Source organism: Puntigrus tetrazona, chromosome 18, assembly GCF_018831695.1.
Source record: "Puntigrus tetrazona isolate hp1 chromosome 18, ASM1883169v1, whole genome shotgun sequence".
In the NCBI taxonomy this organism is placed as follows: Eukaryota; Metazoa; Chordata; class Actinopteri; order Cypriniformes; family Cyprinidae; genus Puntigrus; species Puntigrus tetrazona.
Genome location: NC_056716.1, coordinates 25,457,752 through 25,467,669, shown reverse-complemented (window position 1 = coordinate 25,467,669; position 9,918 = coordinate 25,457,752). Strand labels below are relative to the sequence as shown.

Sequence of the window (9,918 nt, the reverse complement as noted above, 5' to 3'; positions counted from 1 at the left end):
AGAGTGAAGGTAAAACCTTTCCATCAAATATAAAAAAAAAAAAAAGGAGGAACTGCGTACAAAGCCACACGTTCTGAGACTCTCGCTCATACCCTCACATTTTTGCTGTTAATTGTTGTGATAACACCTCTCGATTACAGGGGTTTAATTATCAACATGTTTGGCTGTTAGACCGAGTACCTGGCACAGATCCTGGTGAAGGGCTCAAGGTTTCTAATGAAGATCTCACTCACAGCAGCATACAGGAGCTCAGTGTGGTGCTGTCCTAACAAAGAAGCATATCGCGTTTAGAGACGACCTGGGTATCTGTGAATTCTAACACAATAATGCCAAGAATATTCATAGTGATACATTTTGATTGATATCCAGTTGTGCCGGAATGGCAAGAGTGTGTCTCTGTAGGGAAAAAAGTGATTCTGTGTGATTGCGGAATTGTAACAGTAACTAAATCGCATGTCGTGGGACACAAATGAGGCATGCTTTTGCTTCCGTAACGGCGAAAGCTGGTTTCACTCCGTTTGACTAGTAATCCTTCTGTCTCCTATTGCATTTATCAGCTTTAGTGGAGCCGTTTTTTGCTCACTTACCCAAAAAAAGGCCCAATCAACACCTCCCAGCTGGTGAAATGAAGCAGAACCGGGCCTCCATTACTTTGAGACGTGATGGATACTTCACAGCTGCGGTCGAGTGTCTGTGATCAGAGAGTGGAGAGACAAACAGCTGTAAAACATGCCCTACTAAAGACTTTGCCATTAGGATTTACATGCCGTGTATACAGTATACACACATTACTCTGCAGATTCATCCAAAACCAGTTTTATTCTTGCATAAGGCCTAAGAAACGTGAATTCTTAGAAATTTGAAGGAGACTTTTGAAGACAAGAATCCACTCTCTATATTTTGTTTAGAAAAATTACAATAAAACGAGTGATTATTAAAGTACATAATTAAAAACAAGGGCAGTAATTCACTTGAAATAAAAAAAACCCTACATGACCAGCATTTACTGTTCTACTGTGATTTTTGTATTTAAAATATCAAGTCTTGTTCCCATATTTGGTTTGTAATTTACAGTTACCGATATTTGTCCTCAAACAGAAACATTATGCCGTCTGAAAGCAATATTCTCTCTCCCAAAATTGGAGGACGTGTGCAATCTAACACTTCGCAAATACAGATTCCTGTTATTATGAAATTGCACAAGGAACAGTAGCTATACTCTTCAAGCCTTCGATTTATCTCCCAATGGTTTATTTTGCGCGAGAAAATGATGTTTACTGTTATTGAGGGGAAATACATTCACGCTAGCAATGTGTTCCGGAGAACGAAAACAATTTAGGGTTCATTCTGTATTTAAATCGCATTAAATGCTGCATTTCGGTTTTTTCCTCTTTTCAAATGAAATACTCAAAATATAACCAAATCTAATCTGAGAAGAAGATGTCTGTAATAGAAAAGCAATGGAATGTTTTGAGGTTTAAAGGCAGAAGGACCGTAAATTAAACATTTGACTGCTGTGCTGAACCTAAGTTCCGTAGGTCTACAGCGCCATCTAGTGGTTAAAATGAGCTCACGCTCAGATTAACGTCTCGTAGATTTTTACGGGTCAGTGGTAATTAAACAGTCAAATATATTGCAAAAACACAAAATGTTGAATATTTATATTTAATTGTAATATTACCACGACTCTGCCCTTGGCGGTTCACCTAGAAATGTCAATTCTGTCATTATACTCACCCTCATGTTTCAAAACGGTAGCCCATTTCTTGCTTTTTTGGGCGAGAGACAAGGAAATTTACAAATGGTGTCTCAGACTTTCTGATTTAATCTTTTTTTTGGAATTGACAAAATGTTTTTAACAGCGGTGACGTAATTTTATTTATTTATTTTTTCTACACAGCAACGTACGGGTTTTAATAGACGTTCTTCTAACATATTTCGATACAAATAATAATAATAATAATAATTAGAATAACAAGTTCCGCGTTTTTCCTATGTATTCATATGCAGGCCGATTTCTTCGCCACAAGAAAAATGCTTTAAAATTCTGGGCTGGTAAAATTTTAATTCGACTTCTCGCGTCATCTCATAATTACGATTTACCAAGGGATACTTTCCCCCCTTATTATTTCGATTTATAGTACATACACATTAACATTTAGGACGTAGGGTTTAGCTCTTAGTTAAACCACTCATATAAAAGAAACTCGTAAGCATTAATTCATTTTTCAATCTCACTATAATACTGAGGAAAGCGGTATTATTTTAATTCTGTACTTAAGTCACACACCTTTTTCTGTGTCTGGTTTATGTCTAAAGGAATAATTCACTCAATACCTTTTTTCTTATATACACTCAACCTCACTTTCTTCAGTGGACACAAAAGGTACATTTTTGCCTAACATCTTGGCTTTTCAAACAATGCAATGAAAAAGAAAAGATTTTTAAAAAGGTATCTTAACTTGACTTCTGCACTAAAGCCATGTTTTGTTAAGATTCTATAGCCATATAATAAAAATTGTGATGCACGATTTTAGAATAATAATTCTTCAGTCAGATCTTTTCAATGAATCAGTTGATCCAATTCACAAAACTTTCATTTTCATTTTAATAATTCATTTCTAAATGAAGACTATCACTAGATAATAATTAAATTTTTTTTATCTGTTTTGTAATCAACCTTATGATCTATGAAACATCAACCTTATTGTCAAGCGTGGTGGTGGTAGCATCTTGTTCTGGTGTTTCTGGCAAAGAGAAACAAAAAAGCTTGTTGCCATCGAGGGTGACATAGATGCAGCCAAAATCCACAAAGGGTGCCAGTATCAGCCAGCCAAAGACTTGTTCAGAGCAGCGACCCCTTTGTTCCAGTACAACAATGTTCCAAAGAAAAAAAAAATGCAATGCAATAAAAAAATCTGTGGCATGACCTGAAACTTGTCAGATGGCACTATCCAATTTAATTAGTAGCAAATTAGCATTCAGAAATTATGCATAGAATTTTGTGTCCAGTCAAAAAAAAAAAAAAAAAAAATAAATAAATAAATATATATATATATATATATATATATATATATATATATATATATATATATATATATATATATATATATATATATATATATATATATATAAAAGAAAGAAAAAAAACATTGATGGGTGATGTCTAACTGGAAAAGTTATTAAACTATTAATGGCATGCATTCAGTGTATAAGGGAGAACTGTTTTCATGAAGTGCAGGGTTTGGATTTACATTATAGATTTTTTTTTTTTTTTTTTTAAATTTTTTTTTTTTTTTTTAGATTTAAAATAATCTACAATGTAAATCCAACCCTGCACTTCATGAAAACAGTTCTCCCTTATACACTGAATGCATGCCATTAATAGTTTAGATTAAACATTCAAACAAACATAGATTAAACATCATGCATTTCATTTATCTTCAAAAAAAAAGAACCTTGCACAATCTCTGAATATTCTGAATAACCAAAAACTGTATTTGAAATATTTAATCGTTGTATGGAGGAAAAACAATATTTAAAAAAAGACATCTCTCACAGATGAATGCCACTGACAATGTCCATATTTATTCTTAAAATTAGCTTACACCTGTGGAAATAAAGAGAACACAACTGAGGCTTTTTCCACACCAGTACATCTTTAAACATCTCAGGATCCTGAAAGAAAACACAGAAGTCAAATTTATATCAAATATAAAAACATAAAACAGTCCAAAATGTTAACAAGTGTCCCACATGGCAATTCTGGCTTATGATTTAATCAGGTGTCCCGAGAGAATCAAGGGAGCAGGCGTCGTGGTGGGGGGCGAGGACCTGAACGTGGGAAAAAAAAAAGAAATAAAAAAAGAGAAACCAATAAATAAAAACAAATTAGTGACAGATGCTTCCATACTAATAGTTCTGTAAATAGGCATCATAAGACCTTCATGAGAAGATGCTGACCTGTTGGGGCTCCCATATGAAGGCTCCTGAGTGAAGGTGGTGGTGCTCTAGGACCCCGGGGTCCATTCTGCGGAGGTGGTCCACATATCAACGGTGGCCCTCGTAACGAATGAGACCCCGGATGCTGCAACAGTCCTCTAGGGGACGGGAAACCAAGAGGCGTTTCAAGCAGAGGGGCACGGTCAAGAAGAGGGCCACGATCGAGCAGAGGGGTACGGGTGGAGGATGGCCCATGTGTAGGTGCTGAGCCTAGCAGAGGTTGTGGCTTGTCAACACTATGAGGGGTTGCTGGCCCTCTGGATGGGGGACTAAATGAAGAACCATGTGACACCGTAGAGGCCCGAGAGGGTAGAAGACTATGGGGGGCAGTTGATCTGTGGGAAGGTGGCTTTAGATTTTGCATCGAAAGCAAAGGAGGTGGTTTCGTCTTGGGATATGAACCTGGAAACAGAGAATACTGCATTTAAATTTATTAATGAGCAACATAAACAGGTTTAAAGAAATGTATTAAATAATTTTTCCTTAAAAGTAAAACATTTCAGCCCTGGTACATGCATACGCATATATACACATATATATTGTATATTATCCTGTGCTTTAAAAACAAACCTTGCAATCCCCTGTGATGTCCTGGGGGTGCATCTCCAGACCCTGAGGGTGGGTTTGTCTGCTCTCTTGGTGGTGGTCCAGAACCAGCAGGCAGAAGTGGTGGGGGTTTTCCTAACCCTGGAGGGAGGCTGTTTATCACAGGAGCAACATCAGTGCCCACCTCTACAGAAGTTACTGGAGAGGAAAGGAAAAGATTGATAGTAAGACAATGTTTAGAAAGATATTACAATATCTGTATAATTTTAAATAATCGCTTACATTTTAATTCCATACATTTATTATATATAAATAAAATTCTATTTAAAAAAAGCGAAAAAGGCATCTAATATATAGGCATCTCACATACATACATACATACATAATACACACACACACACACACGCCTGCACAAATTAAAATGTACAATAATGAAAATTAAGACACAATTATAAAGATAACAGTATATGAATGTAACTAGGCCAGGACATAGGAAGCATGTTCACCTTGCAGATGGTCTTGGCGGTTTTGAAGATACTCTGTCAGTGTGTTGAGTTCCTCTGGGTACAGGTGCAAACCTTCGGCCAGGAGAAAGAGCAGGTGGCGGGTGGCAGAGGGAACAGTGTGGCGCTCCAGCTTGCTACGCTCCAGGTAGTCCTCCGTCAGCTCAGCCGCCCGTGCCGCAGCCTCCGTGGGGTCCAGCACCCGCCGCGAACCGCTCAAGCGCCTGAACTCCACCAACACAAACTCCATGGCCTGTTCTTTGGGCATATTTCGATGAACTGTGGAGAGGCAGAGGAAGGGTCAGCCAGAGGAAGGAAGGGGCTTACATATGGTGCTCAGTGTGAGCTGCTGCAGTCTAAGCAGTGCGCACAAGAGTTCTACCTCATCAGCAACACGCTGCAGTCTGGCAACCACTGCTTAACCCAATTACCACATTAAAATTCAGTATGCACTCAAGACACATTCATGAGCACACTTGAATGTTGGGAGAAGGGACATTTAGCAGAGTAGAAGTTAATTGAAGATTGCTTACATTATGATGGTTTTTAATATGAGGAAGGCATCGTGCATGAGATAACTCGTATGCATTTATGAATTCAGGTTTGACGTATGCCATTAGCCTGACAGCAAATTCCTTCATTCAGAAAAGTAATAGTTAATGTACCATGTTTTTGCTTGAGTTCGTTTTGTTGCCGTTTTGCTTGTTTGTTTGTTTTTAGACGTCAGAGTATGGTAGTGTGTGTTCATTTTTTCTGTGTTTAGCAAAGTTTGATACTTCGTGTCATAAAACGTGTAAAAAGTGTATTCCAGCTTTAAAAAACTTACCAGCAAGGCGTTTTTATAGGAATAAAAGCTCGAGTATTTTTTTTGTGTGCTTGTTTTTTTTTGTGTTTTTAATTAAGTGGTGGGCATGAATTAAAATAAGGCATTAAAAACAAATTAAAGCACGTCTATTATTTAAGGGAATGTCATTCTTTTAATGTTATGTTGAGGGTTTGTTTTTTGTTGTTTTTTGTGTTTTTTGGTGGGGGTGTGGGGGGGTGGATTTTGTGTCAAGTATTACATCTGATACATTTTTGCTTTAAATGTGTAGATTGGTGAAACATTTGTACCTAAATATATTTTAATAATGTTTTTTTTTTAAAGAAAGTACACCGAATTTATTATGACCACTCAAAACAAATCTTTTACAGGAATGGTTACAAAATTACAATCTATTGCACGGTTTAATTTGGAGGTATGTCAATTTTAAGATTTGGGAAACTTGTGGAACGGAGAGGTATCCACAATGCACTTTTTTCCCTTTCCTTTTTTGTAAATGTTAGTACAGAAATAACACAAAAAGCATTTAGGTTATATAAACAAAGGTTGCAGGCTTGCCGTCTAGGCCAGTGTAGTCCTTTAGTGCCGAACTGATTTTTTTTTGATAATTTTTTTTTTTGAGTTAATATAAATATTAACTCTTTTCATACAGGTAGGTTCCAGTTCATTTCAGAATGGATAAATACATGTCTTTTAGTGTAACGATAGAATACTGGCTAATGTTGTTTTTTTAATTCGTTTTATGGCAAAGAGTGTAAAAATGCCCACCACCAAGTCAAGGTAGTTTAAGGTTATTTCAATGTTGTTTGAAGTCAATTTAAACTGGTTTTTAGGGAGACAGATTGTGGGAGTCGGAACTTACTTTTGAGGGACTCTGAAAATATGATTACTGTGCACGAGGAGAGTGTTACATTAGTCTGCTCGACGAGAATACATAAGGGGGAACCGTCGGAGCGGACATCTTGGAGGGCCCGCGTCAGGCCTGATTCCACCTGCAGGTAAAGCATTTCCACCGAGAGGCCACGTTCCTGCAAACACTGGCCTATCGATTTGGGGTAATCCCTTTGAAAGAAGAAGAAGAGATCTGGTTATTGAGCACCATGCTTCAGGGCAGGAGGTGAGGGTCTTGGTTGTGGCCTCGTTCTTATAGGCAGTAATTAAAGGGTAAAGTTTTAATGCGCCACACATATCAATAAACCAACATGAGTAGTATTTTGAATGTGTTTTACATATTAAAATATTGTAATTAAGTTTTTTTTGGCAAAAGCTGAGTCTGAAAAGTCTTTAGAATTTGAAGGACATAAAGGTTATATTAAGCTTAAACATGATAATAAATAACATAACTTTACACAAATTTAATAGTGTACAGATATTATATCAAAAACGTGTTTTACCAAAAATTGTTGAACCTAAAAAAATAAATAAATAATAAAAAAATTAAAAAAAAAAATTTATGTCAATATCAATAATTGAATGGTAAAACATGGACTGTTTGTTTTGTCTGTGTCATATTTAATGTGTATTAAAAAAAAAATGCATTTCCCGTCAAAGAGTTGCAATCACTTCATAGCATTGTTAGTGTTTTTCATGTATTTATAGATTTTTTTTTTATCTTGTTTTGAAATTCGGCTCAGATTACTGCATATTTTGTACATTATATTTGGCTAAATAAACAAGGAATGTCTTTTTTTTTTCTTTTTAAATGCAATGATTCCTTTGGTGAACGTTTTGCAGCACGGTGAAAATGTACGGAACACAAATAAATCAAAAACACTCTTTTATGCTCGAGACCTAACTATTTTGAAAATGTGCAGTCAACATTCAGCGCAACATTTTAAAATGTATTCGTATTACCGTCGCTCTTTTTTTGGATATGTGGAATAGAACATTTAGTTCCTATAAATGAAAATAAAGAACACCATGTTTAATTCCACGTAAACACAGTGATAAAACAATGCAAGTTTACGAAAAATATATATTTTTTTTAAGTGAGACCACAGAGCATAAGCAGTGTTTGATTTGTTGGATAAATATTAAATGTTAACAACATACATATTGGCTTTTTTTTTTCCTATTTTCATGAACTTCTTTTAGAGGCAACGTTTAGGGTTACATTCAAAGAGAAATTTGAACAGTTATTGAAGGATGTATCGCGTTTAGAGTTTTTGTTGTTGTTGCTGTTTTTGTATAAGCAGTGAAAATAGTAATATAAGTTCATTTAAATTATGAATTCACAAGAAAAAAAATAAGTATAAAAACACGTTTAGTGAACATTTAGAACACTGAATGTTTGTTGTTCTTTTACTTGAAGGCACATTTAAATCCAAGATTTTGGATGATTAATAATAAGGAAATATTAATCAGAATTTGTTAACCATCAAGGATGATTCTGGATAAATACGCATTCCAGATCTCAACCCTGACGAATCCCACCAGCCTAGCATTTAGCAATAACAAAGCGCATTCACACAGAGAAATTTTCAGAAAACTAACAGCATAGCACAAAAATGTCCCGTATTTTCCCTAAATGCAAACTCTGGGGGAAAAAAAAGAAGGTAAAAACAGAAAGGCACGATAAAAACATTAGATTTATACTGCTACCTGCAGAGTATACTCACACGTTCTGGTTGTTCACTGACAGGACAACACAGTCCGCGGGCTGTCGAGCAGCGTCTCCGTGCAGTTGCTGGAAGAACCTCTCGTATACAGCATTGCGTTGAACCGTTGCCTCGTATTCTTCAGGTGAAACGGCTGTTACAGACAGATTTACATGAAAAGGTTGCTCCGCGAGACTCATAACGGCCTCAGCAGCAAGCGGCGAGAAGCCAAGCTGTTTATTACGTGAAAAATCATACCGGCTGACTGATGAGGGGAAAGCTCATAGTCTGCAGTGCCAGAGTAGTCAATCCCTTCATCTAAGCTCTCAAAGCTGAAAATCGAAGGAAGATCGGTGGGAAAAGGCGTTTATATTTTAGAAGAAGAGAGAAACGGGTGTGTGAAAACAGATACAGGAGGTCAGGGAAAGATCAGCAGCGTCACAAAAATAATATTTTGTCATAACTTGCCTCTCAGATTCTGGATGATCATCTTTTCTGTCCTCCCTCATCGGATAGGGCGTTCTTCGAAAAGGTCTGGGAGGCTTTGAGACACTGCATGAATCAAATCAACACGATAAAACCCGATTAAACACAACGCCAAAAATATAAAACGTGTGCCTAGCTTGAAAGCGTCATTTTACTTCTGAACATATTCGTACATTATCTTACAGAAGCCACCGCACAGATGTCTCACATACCTTCCTCCGCTGTGTTTTGGTGGTGGTCGTCTGCCCCCAGCTTTCTTCGACCACGACGACATCGTGTTTCTTCTAAACGAACGGCGTAACAAACATTACCTAAAATACCTCACATTTATAATACAGCAGGGCACAAAGCGACTGAGGTTTGGTTGCCCAGAAATCTCGCATGTGACCTACTCAAGCACTATTTAAAAAAACTAAAAAAACTAAACCTACCGTCTGTTGTTAAAACCACGTTTAATTTTCTCGACATCTGTCAGATTATTGTTATGAGATCACTCAATCTTACCTGCGCAGATGCTCGGTTGCAGTCCTGCTGCTCTGTGAATCGTGATGAATTTGCTGATACGTTATTTCATTTCTGGCGAGATCAGTGCATACTGAGACTCGTTCAGATTTAAACAATTATGGATAATAGCGATTTACGCTCAAAGATGCCTGCAAAACACTTGCAACACACTCGATCTGACTTCCTTTCAAAGAACAAGTGTATTTCTTGAGGAAGCGCGTGGCGCCTCGTAGCGGACAGGAAGACAAACGACGACACAAATGACATCACCAACCATCCTCCTCAAACTACAATTCAAAACCATCACAAATATCTCCAGAAAATACCACCTATATATTAATGCTGTCGCACCCAAATGTATGTGTACTATGCATATTTATTTATATATAAATACAAACACATGCAGTAAATATTTAAAACATATTTAAATATATTTACTTTAATATAATTGATTTAA

General features: G+C 36.7%; 1 protein-coding gene across 4 annotated transcripts; it reads right to left on the bottom strand.

Annotated features, from left to right (window-relative positions):
• Positions 1-3,566: 3,566 nt before the first annotated feature.
• Positions 3,567-9,672, bottom strand: si:ch211-216l23.2 (uncharacterized protein LOC565061 homolog). Of its 4 annotated transcripts, XM_043264493.1 has the most exons (11): positions 9,462-9,672; positions 9,170-9,241; positions 8,940-9,023; positions 8,730-8,803; positions 8,493-8,625; positions 6,737-6,936; positions 5,055-5,330; positions 4,573-4,746; positions 3,964-4,404; positions 3,757-3,834; positions 3,567-3,678 (listed from the first exon to the last, which is right to left on the bottom strand). In XM_043264493.1, exons 2-10 carry the CDS (start codon positions 9,229-9,231, stop codon positions 3,800-3,802), a joined length of 1,479 nt encoding a protein of 492 aa, XP_043120428.1. In that variant the 5' UTR covers positions 9,232-9,241; positions 9,462-9,672; the 3' UTR covers positions 3,567-3,678; positions 3,757-3,799. The 4 variants fall into 4 exon arrangements, with proteins under 4 accessions (XP_043120428.1, XP_043120429.1, XP_043120426.1 ...); XM_043264494.1 differs by having other exon boundaries at positions 3,567-3,834; positions 9,170-9,268; XM_043264491.1 differs by having other exon boundaries at positions 3,567-3,834.
• Positions 9,673-9,918: the final 246 nt, after the last annotated feature.